The following is a 20,972-nucleotide window of genomic DNA, read 5'->3' as shown; positions in this document are numbered from 1 at the left end:
TCAGGTGTAAGAAGCTCACAGTTAATATTTTTTGTTGAATCTTCAGTACATGCTTATTTAGAAAACATACATATTTCTAAAGGTGCACTCCACAGAAGTAGGATTTATTTTTCCTCCAGGTTGCTGATAAAAGCCAACTAAAGCCACATACTTTGCATACATCATATCCAGATGAATTTTTACTTGGAGGTTTTGGAGTAAACTTGCCTTTGTAGCTGAGCCACATCAGTTTTATTATCAGCTTTACTGATGTGTGACACGCTTTTGACACCTACCTAAGTCATTTCTAGATCTGACTCATTGCATTTTACATTTTACATGCTCATCAAATGTTAAGGCTGTTCAAAGTGTGAAATATGGCCATGACATGGCACGGTGGCGGTGCACTGCATCGAAGACTGATGTTGTGAGCCGAGATGTCTTTTCTGCACCGCAGTGGTTTACTTCATACATCACAGAGACAAGCACCATTTACCTGGACATTTACTGAGGCAGTTCAATTCAAGTGGGGGTAGCTCAAGGTCAGAACATTGGCATCGTTACCCAGGTAATGAGTCATTGTCCCCCACCCTCCACCACCACCCGGTCATCGTTCGACATGGGGCTGCCGCAATGGCAGAAATGCACCACCACACTGTCCACCACCACCAACATGGGGCAGATACAAAGAGATCAACATTCAGAGACAAGAGGGCAGAATCAAAAGAGCGGGTGAGGGAGAAGGGCAGAGAGATTTCTTAATCGCATAAAAATGTCTGAAATACAGAACTGATTCAATGAAGTATCCTTATAGGTTGATAGCAATAATGACAAAGAAGCAAAAAATCTTTTCTGTTTGCATGTGAAGAACGAGGAACGGCTGAGCGGTCTTTAGGGCCCGTATGCAAGTCCCAGTGGTGTGACCTCTCAAGAGGGGGCGTGAGAAAGGCGACGAACAAAGAGTGAGGCTGTTACAGCGTGACAGAATTACAGAATGACTCAGGGCTTGTGTTCACAAAATTGCTAAAGCTCAACTTGACTGGTTTGAAAATGAGGCTTTGGAGCGCCCCGTCAGGTGAGCGGCCATCAAAATGGCAGCGGAGTCGATCGTCTCGGGGGAAAAAAAAAAAAAAAAAAGGAAATTCAGCTAAACTCACTCGCTCCAGAAACTGGTTTGCATTCTAATAAAGTTAAAATAAACTGAGAAAATACATTAAAATATAAGAAATATAAACATTTTTTTCAAATCAACTATGAAAAATGGCTCCTTTAAGAAAGTTTGAACAAAACACCTATTGGTTTTTTATTTTATTTTTTTAACAGTATGAGCTTGCTTCTCAATAAAAGATCATTAGTACAGATCCAGATTGGCAACAACTAGCACCAGTCAAAAAACAAACAAAGTTTTAACTACTTTGGACATAAATATGAAATTATATGAAATGCTCACATTTATTGAAGAATCAATTTTATTTGTCCTTGTTGTCTTACCTTTCTGGTTTGTGTTTTTGTGCTTTTAAAGACTTTTATTTGGAATAGGTGAGTGGTTTTTTCCTCCGTATATATATACTTGCATACAGAAGTTAAAATGAAGGCCGCACTCTTTTAAGCTTACTGCACCACAATATATATGTTCATGCCTATTTGTAGAGGAGGTTAAAGGTTGTAGGTTAAAGGGCAAATAATACAAATGTATCTCTGACAGTTCCTGCATTAAGTTCAGTTTTATTCAAGATGTTGATTCAATGGTGTTTTAGCTTTCATGTAAAAGTTGACACTGGATTTTATTTTTAGTTTTTTGTAAACTTTCATCTATGAAACCAAGAGTGTCTTTAACTAACAGAAAAATACATATTTTGAGCAAAAATAAATCAATATCGATAACAATTGGAAGTTAAAATTTAAAAATCTAAATATATTTGTTGATTTTGTAAAAATCAAAGGAAAAATAAATTTAAAAATCTACGAAAATGAAGTAAAAAAATTATCATTACAAAAATACTCAAATTTAAAGATAGTAATATTAACAGAGGGATATTTAAAATCACAAACCCCTTGGTGAAAATAACAATCAGAACAATTTCAGTTTTAAATCAAAATAAATAAATAAAATGAAAACAAAAGCTACAAAATGTGACACTTAAAATAAACCCACTAAAAAAAATCAAATAAAATGTTCAAATGCTTTTTCTTAAATCAATACCGACAGCAATTAAAACAACATTTAAGATTCACAACAAACAAAAATATAAATTAATTTTGTTCCATGTTTAAAAATCTTAATCTAAGATGAATAAATCTGAAGTATTTCTCTTGGCAACACAGACCCACAGGATCGGAAAAAGAAACTAAGCACAATCCAGAGATATGTACTTTTGAACTCTGAACATTTTTACAAAGTAAATCTGCACCAGTGTGACTGTCATAATCCATATTTTACAGGATTGGCAGAAGAAAATAAAGAGCCAGTATATGAAATAATCATAATTAATGCTCGACCTTACTCTGCTCTGCTGAAACCTATAATCCAAATCGACTTAGCGCTGTAATGACTTCACCGCTCTCGTTGAATCTCTGGATGACGGGGTTGCCCTGGGTGCAAGGAAAACCTCCTGTGTTTGCAAAATCACACGTACTTACATCCACATGAGGAGGATCTTAAAGAAACCAAGACATTTCTGCTTAAAAAGTCATTTTTCCCCCCCAGCTTTGACCGAGATGTGACGCGATTTTCAGCTGCGCTCGGCTTCCTTTCCCTTCATGCATTCATTTTTGAATAACTGTATGAATTTTTAAAGGATCTGAATCAATCCTGTTGGTCACCATGTTCTATCATCTGGTCCATTGGAGTGAAAAAGCCACCTCTGACATGCGACACAAGCTTCTCAGAGCTTCAAGCTAACGTGGGTCCATTAAAGAGCAGCATCATTAGTCTCCATCAGTTCGGTGCTGCCCCGGTGTTTTCCTGCATTGGGCTGGCGGTACGAACTTGATGTATGACCGAGCTACAAACAATGGTCTAAAAATAGAGCCTGGCTGACGTGTTTGCTCCGTAAGACAGTGCATGTTGGTACGAAATGACTGTGGATATAATATGCATGCCTGTGTGTGTTTGTTAAGTTCATGCGTGAACATAAACTCGGCTCATCCTCTGGGTTTTCACAGAGTAGATTCATGAAGTTGCTTTGATTGAACACGATGTTTGTTGTGTTTCGTCCCCAGCCTCTGCGTGTATTAAGAGGAAAGAAAAGATAAATGATGCTGACAGTAAAGGAGCAACACTTTACACTGTTTATCCCTTCACCACGTTTATAATCCAACTGAGTCGCATGTTACCAGAGTTAAGAAGTTGCATTAAAAATAAACTGGAAACAGATGCTTAAACTCAAGAGGTTTGCAAAGCTGGAGGTGGTGGATGGCTTTTGAGAAGATGTTGGTCATTTTGACACTTTGGTCCCTTCAGACCCGGCTTTCCCACAAGTTTCACAACAGGCGTTTATTCATCTTCCCATGCCAGTGGGACACTTTGAGCCTTTTCTGACATCTCCAAAGTAATATTCTATAATCCACTCATATTTTACTGTAAGGAAAGGTACAGACAGAGTCAAAAATAAACTCAATAAAGAAGATAGTCAAACTGAAAGCAAAGTAAATGGCAATATAAAGCTTTAAACTAAACTACATGTAGGATATTAGAGTTTTTCTGACTATTTTTCTTCATAATTTATAATATTTTGTAATTACTAAAACTATATATTTATTGTGTCAGAAATTATGAAAACGTACAAAAATGGTTAAAAAAGTACATAATAATAGTATTTAAATGACTTCTTAGAAGAACTGTTTCATTTCAAACGAGAGTTGAGCCTGAGCACTTTGAACCAACAGGTCAAACTCTTAATTTCAGCCCAGAATTATTCAAACCGCTGAAAGATTCGTGTTTCCAGTCATCTTTTACTTTTTTCAACATGTTTCTTCTGAGTGAAAGCAAGATTCATGTTTCAACGAATCAGAGTCCCAGCTTGAATCTGGAAGGAAGTTAAAGATTAGGGCGATGGCAAGGAGCCCCGACCTGAAGACATGCAGAAAACAGGATTAATTTCTCTTATGCCAATAACCATGTTCCATTGATTTAGAAAAGTATACATATTCCACAACATGTAATTTCTAAAAGAAGATGTAAACAAAGCCTTTCCCCCTAAAATGTATGCTTCCTTTACACCTTTTAGTACATTTTAAATGGTATGTCTTATTTCCTACCAGAAGCAAACTTTAAATATTGGACTAATAACTGTAAATATTAATGGTGATTTTGCACCATCCACTCTTTGAAGTCATTTGGGTGACATGAGTTACGACAACATTTATAATCTCCATCTGAGATAAATTAAGTTTTTGAACTGTGATATTTTCACTGAAGATCAACAAACGGTGAGAATTTCACGCAGGGCCATTTATTTCCCAGAAAGTTGTTCTTGCTTGGATCAAACTAAGTCCAGTTCCAGGTTTGCAGGCGAGTAGATGTCTGAGGTTCACATCAGCCAATCATCACAACTGCAGAAGGTTTGAGGCACGGCCTGAACGCCACATGATCGCACCGGTTCAGATAACCAGCGTGAAACCTCAGAAGCCCTCAATAACATCACAGCTACATGCCTTTACATACCATCATTTGATCACTCCTAAGCGCTCACACACACATTCAGTGTAAACAAACAAGCCTGAGATGTCCTACTGTGGACCAGATTCACACGCAGATGTGTTTGTGCGTGCACCTTCTCCTCCACGGCGCTGACAAAGACATCATCTTCACCAGTTTGCTCTGGCTGTCTGCCACTTTGCTCTGGGCAGAAGAAACCTGCCTGAGTTTGTAAGCTGAGAACAGCTGTCCACAGGTTTTATGAGGCTTCACTGTTTTGGTATGTGCGACCAAAACAAAGAGCTGAACGAGCCTCGGGTGTTGAGAAAGAGAAGACCCACAACATCTAGCAACATCTTTGTTTGGTTTGGAATATAACCATGAGTGCGAAACTGAATGCAGCCTGCAGTAGACATTCATACAGCAGCTTGCAAAAATGCAACTTTTTCACAAGGGCCGAAATGACTAATGAGATTAGTCGATTACCAAAATAATTGTCAATTAATTTAGTAATTGATTAATAGTTACCAGGAGTATACAGACTGAGAACACACGCAGAGCAAAATATCTTTCATTTAAAAAAAAAGAAAAGAATATTCCTGGCTGTAAAACTCCTCAAGTAAAATAATTTAAAATTTACCCAGTTCAAATTCTGTGTGGAAAAAAAATACATTAAGCACGTTTTGCTGTCCATTAATCAGTTAATCCAAAAAATAAACCAATCAGCTCTACACTGTATTGATAAATCACATGACAGTTGATGGTGATGGGGTTTGTTCGCTTCAGATGCATCCTTTGCAACAAATGATCAAGCATACACTGGAGGATTGCTCAGTTGTTGCATGTAAGCAATGAAATGTTTCTTGAATTATTGACTTGAATTATTTGTTTATATGCAATTTTTTTAATGAATATTTAAAATAGTGTAAAAAAGTCTTAAATAAAAAATCTGCAGCATTTTCCTGATATTTTTATACAATGTTCATAATAATCAATAAAATAATCACTAGTTGCAGCGCTATGTTTCAAATTTTTTCACATCGCAACTACCGATTTTTGCTGGGATTTTTGGATAATTATGAAATGGAAGAAAAATTATTCTTTCTAAAAAGAATAGACCAATTCTTGTCATGTAGCAAAATAAACAGAATCTAATGCATTGTTTTAGTGTCAGGCTGCATGGGGAAGCAGTTGGTGGCTCTGTTGCCATGAAGCAAGAAGGTCCTGGGTTAGAATCCCAGCCTGGGGTCTTTCTTCATGTTCTCTGTGTGGGTGTAGCTTTTCTCTGGGTGCTCCAGGTTCCTCCCATAGTCTAAAAACGTGACTGCTAGGTTAATTGGTGTCTCTAAATTGCCTTTGGGTGTGAGTGTGTGTCTCTGTGTTGACCGATGATGGGCTGGCGATCTGTCCAGGGTGAACCATCGACCATACGCTGTACAGTGACTTTTTAAAGAAATGTAAAATGTATTCATCCCATACACATAAGCAGGCCCCGAGAGTAAAAAACACGCAGGATGTTTCTGTTTGGTATGTAAGTGCATGATCAGGGAGAGAAGCCAACATGAGAGCAGTGCTGCTGATAAGAACAGTTTCCCCGCTGCCGACTATTAATCTTGACAGTCCACGTTCCTCTAACAGAGGCAAACCAACCTCGGTGTCCTACTTGGCCCTCCAACACTAAAACTGTGATTAATCTCATCACATTCATAAGAGCTTCAGGTCACGTCAAGCCCTGTTTGCCTTCACAGCCAAAAACATTCTTTATGATGCTGCAAACAGGGAAGGGGGTAAATGAGAAATAAATAAAAAAAACTTTCTTTGCAGCGAAGAAAAGTTCCTTTAAGGAGGATTATGCAAGCCGAGATGATATCATCAAACCGGCATGGACAGCGCAGAAAAAAGGGGAGTGTGGGTGTAAGAAAGATGAAATTAAAGCAGAGAATGCAAACTCTGTTTGAATGAGAGACGATCTGATTTTAACGTCACTGTAACGGAAATGGACATTAAAAATCCGCCCTCTGCACAGCTCTGGAGATTCCTGCTTCCAAACTGCTCCATTCCTGCTCAAATCATTTTAATGATGTACAGATTAGAGAAAAAGTATTAAAATACACATATTATAGAGGAAATTAGTGATCCAAAAAGATTAAAAAAGTGATAAATCTCAATAATTCAGTTGCTTATATTCCCTTAAAGCTATTTAGAAAAAGCAATTCTTTAAAATACAACTAACTACCTCCCAGGTTATATACCGAATTTGCTGGAGAACCAGTTTTATTTGTGCTTCCCTTGCAGTTCCTTTCACCTTCTGGACTTTAGATTAAGACATATCTGCTCCTCCATTGCACTGCCAATACCAGAAATCCACAGCTTTAGCAAATGCTTATGTTTGAATTATTGAGGCAAACACTGCTATTTGCTTTTGGATGTATGGTAGAATAAAATCTCCCACAACTACGAGCGGATGAGGGGAAGAAGAGAGGGAAGAGTTTAATGAAAAAAAGTGAGAGGAAGAGAAAAACCAAGAAAGGAGAAAGCCTCGTCTTACCTTCCAGCACTGTGAGCTTGGCATTGGCGTTGATCTCGCCAACGCTGTTAGTGGCGGTGCACTCGTAAATGGCTTCGTCTCTGTGGGTGCGCAGCGGCTGGATCCGCAGCACGGAGCTCGCCCCTTCATCGAATTCAATCACCTGCGGGTGGAAAAAGCACAAGAGAGAGACATGTTGGCTTTATTTTGCAAACATTTATTGCATATATAACCAGTTTGGGGAAGATTGTTGTTTGATCTTTCCGCACACTCTTTCATGTGCTCTCACACGCTGCCCCTCCTGCTAACGTTTGAAAGTTTTCAGCAGGTGCGATCCGAAAACAGTGAGAACTCCCACCTAGGATGTTCCTCTTGTGTTCAGAGGTGCTTAAAAGAAGGAGGGGAATACTTCAAGGGAGTGCATGACCAGATTGGGTGAAGCTCAGGAAGAGGAGGAGGAGGAAGATGGAGGGGCAAAAAGGCAGAAGAGGATGAAGGGCGACTGAAAAAAAAAAATCAAGAAGGAGCCAGATTAAAGGGAAGTGAAGTTTTTAGGGTTTCACCTGGAGAAAAAGAGAGTTGGTTTGACTCCCCAAAATTGGGTGTGGTAGTGTATTCTCACTACTTTGACTTTTTCACATTAAATCCCGGTTTTTAGAATCGGTTTTTGCTGTAATTCTGTTAGTGCTCGTCTCTATAAGCTTTGCACATCTAAAGATGGAAATATTTCCTCATTCTTCTTTGCAAAACTGATCAACCTCAGTGAGACTGGATTCAGAGTAAATGTTCAATCATTTGGGTCTGGACTTTGACTAGGCCTATCAAACATTTCAGTAACTACGCCGTTTTCCTGATGGAAGGTGAAAATCCTCTCCAGGTTTAAGGTTCAAAAATTGACCAGACTAAAATCCCATTACCTAATAATGATTTCATGCAAAAACTGTAACGAAAACTTTTCAGATTTCCCATAGATCAATCCAAACCGGTACAAGGAAGCATAACAGGTCACAGCTTGCAGCTGTTTTTGTATCTGCATTCCTCTATTACCCACCTCGAAGCGCTGGGAGCTGACTTTCTTGCCCTTCTTCATCCAGGTGATCCTCGGCCTCGGCTCTCCCGTGGACCGGCACACAAACGATGCAACCCCGCCCGAGATGCCAGTCTGGTCCTCGGGAGTTTTGATAAAACTCGGCTTGCCTGGGAAGGAAAGCAGAACAGAAGGGGGGAAAGGTGAGTGTTTTTTTTTTTTCTCCCACCTGCATTTTAAAACGTGGCAAAACCTCAGATATCACTTTCCCCGCACAATAGCAGGCATGAGACAACTCACACGGGCATTGTTGCTGTGAACACCTGCAGCTCAGTCATGGGAAAAAAAATAAAAAATCCTGCCTTTTGTGTCTGCCTGTCACTGCATCATGTTGAATTTCTAACATTTGTATGTTTTTCTTTCCTCTTTTAGGATGATACGCCTAAACCAGCTGCCATCCCCCACAATCCAAACACGGCAAACTACTGTGTTCAGACTCTGTTCATCCTTCAGACTTCACAGATTATATGTGTTTACAACAACAGTGTGCCCTGCCATGGAGAGCTCCTCCAACTGTTTTCCTCCCACTGCCTTCAGGGGTTTTTACTGGGCACCACACCCAGAATCATTGTGTCCAAAACAATGAGGAATGCATTTCATTGACAGACTGTCAAAACTGACATGACGCTACAATGAGCACACCTTGAGCTCCGTGATACAGTCTCCCCGTGCAGACATGCATAATCCCGGCTTCAAGAACGTGAGCCATTGTCCTCATTAAGGCCTCCGTCAGCTCATGTTTCATCTGTGGAGTCGTTAAAGAGGCAGGTGGGGGTGGGGGGATCACCTGAACCGCAGACGGAGGCATGCACAATGGAGGTAAATCATTACGCCGTGAATAAATAGGAGCTGCTGGCGTTCCCTCAGTGAGATTGTGGGAAAAATATGGGAAAGGGGCGGGTCAATATCCAGTTAGCATAACTCTGCACCGCATTCAGGCCTGGAGAGAGCCTGCAGTGATCGGCTTCTCCAGGTCCACCTATCAGGTCACCGGTCTCTATCTTTGAACAAGAAGAAGAAGAAATGTTGCAAGCTGTCGTTGCTGGGGATCACTTTCCCACCTCGAGGGATGACACACCGATGATGTAAAGGAAATAGATACTGCAGGTCTGCAGGCGCTGAAGTGCGAGAGAATGCGTAATATCTTCACGTCACTCTGGATGGCTTTATGCACCTCTAAATACAGCTGGTCAGACATAGAGGGCATCATTAGGTGAAACACTAGCCAGGAAATCTGCAGGTTTCAAGTATTTCCTGTTCAGCTAAAGGAAATGTACCTGTGTTCTTGAACGATGCAAATGTCGTCAATTTAAACTGACTCTTTATGAGTTTATATATGTTGATGCTGAATTGACTAAAAGCAAAAGTATAACAGGAAAAAACAATTAATTATCCCTGAACGAGTTTTATGTAACAAACTTAAGGAACACATTTATTTTATTCTTGTCTGTCATCAGTTGATCCACCCATCCATCCATCATTCATCTGATCCACTCATCCATCCATCAGCAAACCCATCCATCCATCAATCAACCAGTCAATCATCCATCCATCCTGTTCAATTTAATTTTTTATGCCCTCTGTATCTCTTAGGATTAACGTTTATGGTATCATAGCCCAGTAGTAAATCCTTTTCTATTGCTGTAGAGTGACTTACTGACAAACATGCAGGTAGCAGCGGGTGAGCTATGTTTAAGATTACAACTCGATAAGCATTAGGGACGTATGTCTGAGCATGCATCGCTGCGCGCATGGCTGCTGAGCTGGAATCCCGAAGAAGCGATTATCGCCAATCTGACTTCCAAGAGCCGCTGCCGACATCTGTCCGTAGCGGTTTCATTTAAATTGCCATCTTTCCAGTTTGTGATTTCAAGGGAGGATCAAACAGCTTAAAAAAAAAACACACTTGTGCCCTTACTTTAAATAAAAAATGTCAAAAATATATGTTGTTACAAACATTTAAGTTAAGTGTCAGTAAAACGGGGGATCAGAGTAAACTGGCCTCACAGCCGTGTTCTTCCTGCATTAATCCTCTCAAACATACTTCTATGGTTGACCTATAACTCAAAGGCCAATCTGCTTCAAATTTGGAGCTGTTCATTGTTAATCCAGATCTCAGATTCAGTCACAAAACTCTGGAGAAGCCCTCTGGTGACCCTACATCCCTGACTTACAGCTGGGGTTAATAGTGGTCCAAGCACTCTCCAACAAACAGCCACGAGCGTTTACTTCTTGACTCAGAGAGATTTTGTGTTCCTCCATCGCTGTTGCCACTGCAGGCGAGTGAGAATATAAGACTGGTGGGTTTGTCAGTTCTTTTCTAAAGGAAACAGAATCCAGACTCAACCTTTTCTTCCTTGCCTGTGTCCCATTTTTCTGCCTGTCAGGCAGTTGTCACATGAAAACAATAAAAAGGACAAGGTGGAAAACACACGAGCCTACCTATGCAAATCCTTCTCTCAGCCATGACTGCAAGCTCCTAGATGCACTCCTTCAGTGCTTTGCAACATCACATTCAAAACTACAATGCACAGAAGTTTCTGGATTAATTGTCCAGAATAGTTTGGCAACAAGTTTGCACAGTTATACTGTTTAGGTTTTTCAAGTGAGGAGATTCCCACACCTTGACAACACAGCAGTTTCATGCTTTTAAAGCCCAACTAAACCCCAAATCAACTGTTTTTTTTATGCAGTATAAATTGGTTGTTATGGATACTATCTATTATTTCTAAGCAAATTGCGAAATATTTTGTAAATTACTTTAATTCTGAAATATTTTTGCCAAAAACCGTCCCAGTGCTGCCCTCTTTGGGTTGAACAGTGGCTACTGCAGTTGAATTTTCCTATTGGTTAAACCGGCACAGCTTGGTTGATGTCTATTCATCCTGACACTTGGCCACACCCCTCTGTGTCTTTTAACTTCGCCCCCTTTGGTGGAATGTTTTTAAAAAATTGTCTCTGGCTGGTTTAGTTACACTTTAGATGTAACTTTTATAATACAAGAAAGCTACAATTGTTCCAACTTCTGCAAAAATTAGACTGGAGAAACTTTTTGGGGAATTTCTGCAACAAAATATAAGTTAATTGATAAGTTGGTCTATTCTCCATTTTGTAAGCTAGCTCCTTCCAGCTAGCTTACAGTGTGACAGTGTGCAGAAACAAGCAGGGGAGGGGGAGAACTGCATCGCTCTGTATCTATTGAGTGGAAGAACACCGGTCACTTCTTTGGCACTTTGAAAGACATCAAACAGTATTTTACAAAGGGTAATTTTTTTAAATTATTGTATACATTTCCATGGTAACCATCAAATGCCTACAGACACTAAACTAATGTCTTAGAAAGTGGTATCTCTTCAAAACAGTACTGTTGTACTGAAATGCATACGCGACTGGGGCTGGAAAAAGATATTTTACCTTTCCAAGAGCAAAAAAAACAAAAAAAAAACTTTAGCTATATAACTAATAAAGTGAATACATTAATTTATAAATTGCAAAAAAAAACAAAAAAAAAAAACACCACATTTAATGGAAAAACAGTCTGAACAAATCAGAGTCATTAGGGAAATGAATTTAAAGCTTTTTTAGTGCTTTGAGGCCAAAAGCTTAACACAAAGTGCTGGCACTTTCTAATCGACGTCATTAAAACTGAATCATGATGTTTAGCTGGTATGCTGCAGAGTCCATGTTCAGCAGTGAAAGATTCATATTGGTGCCATGAAGATGTGAAACTTAAACCTGAGACAGGTTGCAGGATATTGATGAGTCTACACAGAGATCCTGGTCTTAGGATGGACTGAGGGAATCTAAAGGCTGCTTTGGGTTTCGGGGATTAAAATGCTTCTGTCAGTTAGCTTCATGCCTGCAGCTGTATTTGTGGGGTCTGGAGCATTTAAAAGCTTGAAAGGTGTTGGTGGGGGTGCTACGGCTCTCTTATATTTCACTGGATTTAAGTACGGAATAAAAAAGCAGATGGGAAATTGTAAAACAGATAAAAAAAACTAAGATTTTATGTGCAATTGTTCATGATAGTAAAAAGTTTTTTTTTTCTCCTCTTCTTGCTGAAAGCCTCACAGCTAGCTTGTAATAAATGCAGCAGCAGCAGCAGCAGCAGGGAGAGCTGCGTAAATGGCTCTTATGTGGCTAACAATTAGTGTATTCCCTAGCCTGCCAGGGTTCCCAATGAGAGAGCTACTCTGCAGGGTAGAGTATCAGGGATCGATACACACACAGCAGAGAGAAAACCATTAATTCTTATTAATAATGGATTAGCAAGTTATCATTTTCATGGGACAACACTTAGTGGGAATTTGTCTGATGGCATCAGCACTGGTTGTTTTAATGGAACACTTCCATTAAGGCCCTTTTCAGACCATTAGCAGGCAACTTGTTTGCAATTAATTCCATATAAAGCTGTCTTCCCTGCAAGTTATTTACCCTGACAGAGTCAACTGCACTTCGGGCTGTTTGTTTAAACCAATAAACATCATGTCTTCCTATCTGCGCTTCTGTTTTATGGCTGAATCTGAAGGAACACCGGGTTATTTGGGATTGAAAATGGCACATGTGCAAAGACCTTTTAACAAATCTGATGGAGATATAAGTCATTGCAGGTCTGTTTGCTCAATGTACGGTTGACGAACACCAAATGTACCTTAACATGCACCAATAGGCACAGTTAAAACCATTTCTGCTCTACTGCAGAAGCTAACATCTACAGTTTTCCTTATTTCTGCTCTTGGACTAAATTCCACATTGCTAATAACCTCCTGAACAATTATTAATAATACCGATGTTGATGCCGATATATCAGACAACCCAGATCTACATCTTCCCTTTCTGCAATATTTTCAGACAATGTGACATTAAGCAAATGAGAGCCAGCTGTGATTATCGCGTTTATCTTATTGGCATTTCATACTCCAAAGTACCTGAAGAGCAAATGCCTTTCCAGGGGCTTGCTGGATGTCTCAGTTTCAATATTCAGCTCACATTACATTCACTTCTGATAAGACAAAAACCAGAGATTTTGTTTTTCTTTTATACACAGATAGTTCAGTGGCCAAAGAAAGATGGATCTTCGTAAGTGCTACCAGAGCTATAGTGAAATCACAAGAGTAATGTGCTTCACCCTTACTGAGTTACTGTACTTAAAATGTTTAAACCTAGAGAAGAGAAAAGAAAAACATCAAACTTTCAAAACCCCTGTGGACAGATGAAGACAGGCTTTCTATCAGGCCTTCCAGTTCGACCTGAATTATTCAAGACAGTGGAGAAGAAGGAGAAGTCTGAGTGCAATTACCCTTCACTCATCTCTTTCCAGTGTGAACAACATTACTGTAATGGCTTTCATCTTCTCAAGCTGATTATGAGGCAGGGAGGCATCTCTCAAGTCTGCTCTCTTGCTTTTTCATTGTCAGTGAAACATGCTCAATGACATTTGAAATAAAAAAGGAAAAAAAACACTCAGAGTGAGCATTTGAAATGATTGTTTTATAATATGGGACGATAAAAGCTTTGCTATGTGCCTAAAGATGGCGAGACAGTAGATGTTGCAGGTATTACTCGACCGGGAGTCTGAGGTGTTACATTACCTGTGGTATTTAAACCGAAGCCCCAACCTAGAAGAGCTAGTCTAAGATGACTCACAATCTCTGACTTCTTTCAACCCACTTGCTACCTTGTGGGAAAAAGACACAGGATAAAAGCAGAAACTCTGCATACGTCTGCTTAAGTTAAAACTATTTCTGCTTTTATATTTTTACACCTCTGCAACAGAATTAGGCAATAAATCAGTACAAGTACAAAGGCTTTTGCAGCTTTTATAATGGCTGATGTATTGTCTGCAGCACAATGCAGAAGAAGGGAAACATCACTCCCTGTCTTCCATTAACAGCCTCTAAATGGATGCAGCCCTGACCTATAAGATGAGCTTGCTAAGGTGTTGCATGGACCATACAGCTCATTTACACAACCCGGGGGCAACATCACCTCCCATGTTCACAGAGTTCACTCGGTGAAATTTGCTCATTTACAATGAATGTCATAAAAACATTTTTTTTTCTCCAATTTGACACGACGAAGGACGTCTGAATGTTTGAAGGCTTGTGTGGGTGTCAACCTGGGGACACATGCATGCAAAACAAAACAGAAAGAGGAAAATGGAGCATTGTGTATGCAGCTTGAATATATAATGGTGTATAGATATCTTCAGGGTTCCGACAGTCTGGAAAAGCAGGCAATTTAAATATATGGAAAAGAAAAAGTGTGGGAAAATTTCCAAAGCTCATTTCCCTTTGCCTGATTCTAAAAGTTGTCTCCTTAAATCCATCCATCTACACTTTTGCACATCAATACATCCATCCATCCTTCCATCCATTCAAGTTCACATCTAAAGCATGTCCACTGTAGAACTATCTTCAAAGGAAATGTCTAAAAAAAAATTACTGGAAATCTCTAGAAAAATAAGACATTTTAAAAGGGAAACTGTATAGGAGCCCAGTATTAATTAAAGCCAGCATTTAGCGCTGCTGTAATTCCTGAGAGGGAAATTCAGGCACCTTGTAGGACGCCTTAGCTCGGACCTTGACATTAGCCGACCAAGTGGGAAAAACGCTAAGTGTGTTAAGTAATCCTTGGAGGGATAAGGGCAGGGGGGCTCAGATGATGAGATGGCCACAGGCTTTTTCACAAAACCCCATTTTGGGGGTTAGCTACCAATTCATCCCCACAACCCCACTAACCTCATTAATTTGTCAGACTTTGATTGGCCTTCCCTCCGAGACCATAAAGAGCCCCTACCTTTGTTCTCATCATCTCACCCACAAGCCCCAGGAGTCTTAAGAGATTCAGCTCTCCAGAAGCTGAGTAGAGAGAGGAAATTAAATCATGTAATAAGAGAGAAAAAAAATGACACAACAAGAAGATTCCAGCTCACTCGCCTTGCTCCTGATTGTGACACTTTCGATAGCCATTCAACCATGAATGCACACCAAAGATCAGTGTGATAAACAGGAAGGAAAACAACTGGCAGAAAGGAAGTGAAGCTACTACTGTCAATAAAATAATAATTGAAATGTCTCCCTGTCTGTCAAAGACTGACATTTCCTGTCATCCTGCGCCGGTGCCAACGCTGGGCCACAGCAGAGAGTTTGGGTGACTGCCTCCAGCCCTGCGACTGAGCTCTCTAATTAAACTATTAATCTCACGTCATTAACCTTCGATGACACGTTTCTCCCTGAATTCTGACACTGCTGCATCGGCACATGAAACCAACTTCCCTTCAAATCTGCTCCATATTCCCACTTCATCTTCGCTATTCTCAGCTTTAATATCGCTTTGTTTTTCCCAGCTCCTTTGTACCCAGGTTGCATTGTGGGTGCAGCTGTTTGTATATATTGTGGACCACAGCAGTGTGCTAACCGCATTACTCTCAGACTGCCTCTCTAAGGTGGATATGGTTACTTTTAATTAAAAGAGAATCAATTGTTGTCCCTGTCAGTGTTTGAACTGGGTGGCCATATGGGCACTTAAAAATACAATCCAATTTGCAGGGCCCCCACCCAAGACCCCATCTGGCCACCCATCTCCTAAACCACTTTGCCATTGCATCATTCCTTTGTCTGAGCATCAGAAACTGCCAATTCAATTTCCAAAGGTTAAGTTGTAGGTAGAAGTGGTGACAAAACGAGTTAGGGAGTGTTTAAAATCATTCTAAACATGCTTGGACTCCTAATAAAATATGTTAAACCTAATTTGACATGAAAGTTTGATTCATTTTGGGCTCTTTAATGATGTGCAATGATTGGGCTTTTGACTACAAGCTTTTTGTAATCAGCAACATGCATATTCGACCAGTCCTCTAAGCCAAAACTGGTAGAGTTCATTTAACTTGGTTGCGTTCCTGGCTTTTAATTACAGTCCACAGATTTTCAAATTGTACTGATGTCAGGGCTTTGAGAAGGCCAATCTGGAAGTTTAATGCAACCATTTGAAAACCAGTTTTGATGTGTGTTTGGATCATTCTCCTTTTGGAATGCCCAGCTGTGACGTATTACCTAAAAAAGATTCTAGTATTTTGGGGGAAAAAAACCTATTAAAACAAGATGCAACCATCCGTGATGTGGAAACTGATAGAAACTGGTGTCACTTTCCACAAAAGAGAGAATCCTCATTGACCGACAGGACGCTCCAAAATAAAAAAGCATTTTCAGACACCGTAACAAACAAACCAAATGTCTCCTGTCAGGCACGGTGGTGGTGGTAGCATGATCTCAAGGGTCTGCATCACTGATTCAGTCTAGAAGTGCAGGAAATAATAGAAGTACCAACAAATTCTTCAGATTTTTTGGTGGGTGTCCTAAAGGAAACGATCTCAGCAGCCTGCCGATGTTTGGCTCTGCTGTTGTGGCTCTTTAAATCTGTGACTAAAATTATATAAAACTGAACAGCATTGAATTGAAATGGGTGGAGAAATTAAATTTTGCCTTTCCTTAGCATAAAACCCCATAACAGACCAGCAGGAAGCATCTTTTGTGGGTTAGGGTTAGTCATTTTGTCTTATTAATATGTAATTTTGTCTTATTCAAAAGAAAATGTTTTTCTTTAAATTAAACCCAAAAAGTATTAATAGAAATATCAGTTCTTTCATTTAACCAATACACAACCAAATTTTACACTAAAGGCAACCATAAAATCCAATAAACTACCTTCCCTCAAAGGTGCATGTAGGTTTTGCAGCTCCAGACTGATTTTATTTTGCAGGAGTGAGTTTTAAAGGCTGCCAACTCCTGGGACACGACAATGATCCCAAAGACAAATCAAAACAGGTTTTTGAATGAAGCAAACTTCAGGAATGGCCCTGACATTCAACCCGCTTGGACAAATCGTCTAAAGCAGGAAATCACTTAGATACAGCTCCGTGCTCAAATATCCAGCCAAAATCATGCAAAGAATCTTATTTTCCACAACTTGCAAAGTTGTGCAAGTTGTCAAGATATCAGTGGAGGTGTACGGGTTGGGGGACTAGAGAAAAAGCATAATGAATTCAAACTGAATCCACCCCAATCTTGTTTTTAAAATCCTTTAGGTTGTGCGTTTAAATAACTTTCCACCCCCTAAATGGAATGGCTCAAATAATCATTAAAAGCCCATAATTCATGTGATACTCATGCTGAGTGTAGTTTTATGATTAGTAAAAGCCCCCTCCTGTGAGAACTCTTCTTTATGATCAAGTCACTGGCACAATAACAGCAAAAAAACTGTCAAAAGTGGCAATAAAGTGCAGTTACTTTGCCATGGAGCATCAAGGATCACAAACAGGACAATAAAAGAGTTACTGCATGGCACAGTGCCTTGACATAAAAAGTGATTAAAGCCAGAGAAATAAGTCAGAAAGGCAGAGCCTCAGAGGTAACCGCTGCGTTTAAGAGAAGCGTATGTCTGACCTTGAGGATGACCTTCTGGTGGCCTGTTGTGTTTGAGGAGGCCATAGAGAGATGGACTGAGCTCCCCAGGGATCAATGACCAGCACTCAGAGTAATCACACTGTATTGTTTGGCTGCTCAGTGATGACATGACATGAATGATCTCATAAAGCCATAACACTGACAGGACTCACAGGCAGCTTTTATTTATACCTGCGGTGCTGTTTTAGCTTTAATTCACACTTAAATATATTTGACATCATACAAAGATAACCACAAAAGCAGATTTCATCCTCTCCAGATTTTTTATTTTTTTTTTCCCTCTGGCGATTCTTTAGATTGGGGCATGATGTGCTAGTTTATTAAAGGGGATTAGAAAAATATTATCTAAAATTGACTTCTTTGAGCTTTATATCATGTTATTCCCTCATCAAAAACATACCTGCAGTGTTGCTTTCACTCACTCATCTCCCCACTCAGCTCCTCTAGACTAGCAGCAGCAGCAATTAGCAAACACCTGGTGGAACTGCACGTTCGCTGAGCTCATCATACAAACTATTTCTCAGCGCAACGCTCCTAGGAACGGTTGTAAACGGCATGAGAAGCATTGTTGTGATGACAGAGTGCCAGAAAGAATAGGAGCTTCTTAAAGAGACAGAGGCCCAATTTCAAGGTGTCAAAGTAAACCTTATTTTAAGTAATGTCTGACATATACAGCCTTTTTAGAACTGGTAACATAGTTACTTGATTGTGCTATAAAATGGCTTTGTGTGATATAAGATCTCTTATCCTACTTCGTGCTGCCAGTTAGATTCTATTGACCTGATTTCTTTGTTTTACAGCTCTGACAGTAATCAGACCCTGTTGTGTTTAGTGAAACTAATCTCAGCAACCCAAAATGTAGTTAATCACATTTAATTTATGATTTAAAAATCAAAACAATTATTTCTTAATGTTAGGCCAAAACAGTTTGATGACTTTAGTCCCTCTGTAAACTAAATCACCATATAAAAACTCAATTTTGATTTCACCTACTATGGTATACTCATATTACTTTTTCACAACTTTTGATTTCAAAACGGAGAGGGGCGAGGTGGGGGGAGGGGTACTGTATTTATCTTTTCTGGCATTAGAATATGAATGAGAGTAAACATATGATGACAACCTTTAAAATGTGTCTGTCTTAGAATAAACACACAGCTATGAAGGAAAAGCTAACATGTTTTCTTCCTGTGGTTTGCTTGGCTGCTTAGCTTTTCGGGGGGAGCGACGGGGGGAACAGACTTAGCCCATGTAATGAGAAACTTGCCAGGCACCTCGGCCATAATATCTGTCTACAGGCTGCCCTGTAATACAGCAGATCCAAACCAGAAATATCAAACTCGCATAACTAAGTTCCATACAAATTAAAGGCACCAAACGAACACAACCCTGTGATTAGTGGTAGGTGTTATTTTTGACCCCCCCAGCTGCCTTATCTTAATTCTATGTGTTTTTTTGCTTTACAGGGTGGATAATAGCAGCTTTGGGCCTCTTCCTGTGACTGCTTACACTACACATAAATAAACGCTGTACCAAGGACAATTTTTCCTAGCAAATCTTTTTTGTCTCAACTTCCGTTTGTTTTTTAACTCCACCTTTTATTCTCGTAGAAGTGGTTTGGGTGTGCCCATAATAAATACACATACATATTTATCATGTAGCAACTTGTGGCATCAGACTGTCTTTGTCAGTTAATTAAAATGCCTGACACAGTAGTTTTAATCCGTAAATGATATGATCACTGAAATTAGAGACTAGGGCAGTCTAACTCTCACTGGAGGCACAACGCAAAGAAGAAAAAAAAAAACTGAGCATCCTAAAAATCCCCAGTGAAGCGTGTTGAAATGGTAAATGGATGCAATAAAGGCAGCAACTCGCAAGAGGAAAAATATGTGCAATCCAGCATTTTGTGCTAATAATTCACTTTTGCTTGTACCTATCTGCAAAACCGAGATTAAAGACAGCGCAAAAGCAGAACGACGTAATAATAATCAAGGCTTCACCCTAACTCTACTCTGAGCATCTTAAAGAGTCAGCATATTTAAATAATATCCTAACAATGTCATTGGATGGGATGAGAGTTTTTTAGGTTCTTCAAAAAAAGTGGATGCCACTGAATTTAACTTCTTTTGCTAGTTTTGGGACAGAAAAGTCAGAGGAATACAACAGAACCAGTAATTAAATTAACTTCTCTGCAGATGTAATTTGCTTAATAAAAGTAGCATTCTACTTTAATATTTTGAGTTGGTCATTTATTACCTGGATGCAGCAACAGGTCAGTGGTTGTTCATCTCTATTGGGATTAATACATATTTAAATTTCACACTATGGCTACAGTCAGGAAGAGAAGCTCATTTCCAGGATCTATTTGGATTGTGATCTGATCATTTCTGTATTTTTAAGATCTGCCTGTCCTTGTATTTATACTCTTTTTAGTCCTTGAAAAAGCTAATACAAATAAACAATACGGTAATACTACTGCACATTTTGTCAGATTTATTTCAGCAGAGGGTGGTTTGAGATGAGACATATTAACCAAATATTTTCACCACACAATAGTTTGTTGCATTAATTACAGTACAAGCAAGGATAAAAAATTAAAATTTAATGAGTATTTAATAATCCTCTTCAGCAATTACTGTCTTTTTGATAATACATCTGCATAAATATTTATTTATTTATTTATTTTTTTTTTACTATTTTGACTGGTAACTTATTTGACAGACACAAAACTGAGAGGGTGAAGACATGCGGTAAAGGTCTGGAACCCGTGACGAGGACTAGGGCTGCTGTACATGGGTCGCACACTTTACGCTGTTGTTGCGCAACACCCCTCTCCCCTCTTCTCTCTCTCTACTTCCTCTTCTGAGAGGAGGGAGATGTGCTCTCCAGCTCTCCATCTAACGGGTCCGAGAAGCCTCTAACTCCTGAGTATTACTAAAGATGAGAATATAGAGGACATTCTGTTTAAGCTGGGCACGAGAAAGACTAGCCTGGTTTCTAACGACCTCCATCCAGATGTCCCACCCTTTTTCACCCTGTGAACTAGCCAGATCGAGCAGCCCGCAATCAGCTAGCTTCACAGAGCACACCTGTTAACGGTCGCTCTTTCTCTTTATTACAACTTGCACTTGTTACTGAACCAGGTTGGTTTTAGTGACTAGGGCGAGTCCCAAGGGTGTTGTTTTGGCTAAAAGCAACCGATAAAACATTTTCCACTTTTCCCTCCCAGAATCAAACTTCATAGCTATTTTACAACCACCAAAGAACTTTAAG

General features: G+C 39.6%; 1 protein-coding gene across 13 annotated transcripts in view; it reads right to left on the bottom strand.

Moving 5' to 3' along the window:
- LOC106936013 (protein tyrosine phosphatase receptor type F) overlaps window positions 1-20,972 on the bottom strand; it is a 161,299-nt gene that overhangs the window by 134,948 nt on the left and 5,379 nt on the right. For all 13 annotated transcript variants that reach the window (XM_015016785.1, XM_015016818.1, XM_015016794.1 and 10 more), the window contains exons 2-3: window positions 8,197-8,342; window positions 7,167-7,308 (exon numbers count right to left, since the gene is read on the bottom strand). In XM_015016785.1, the coding sequence (XP_014872271.1) occupies window positions 7,167-7,308; window positions 8,197-8,342 (288 nt within the window). The remainder of the gene's footprint in view (window positions 1-7,166; window positions 7,309-8,196; window positions 8,343-20,972) is intronic.

This window comes from Poecilia latipinna, unplaced genomic scaffold (assembly GCF_001443285.1).
Source record: "Poecilia latipinna isolate Pla-1442-1.1 unplaced genomic scaffold, P_latipinna-1.0 Scaffold75, whole genome shotgun sequence".
Lineage (NCBI taxonomy): Eukaryota > Metazoa > Chordata > Actinopteri > Cyprinodontiformes > Poeciliidae > Poecilia > Poecilia latipinna.
This window is presented reverse-complemented; position numbering and strand designations above follow the sequence as displayed.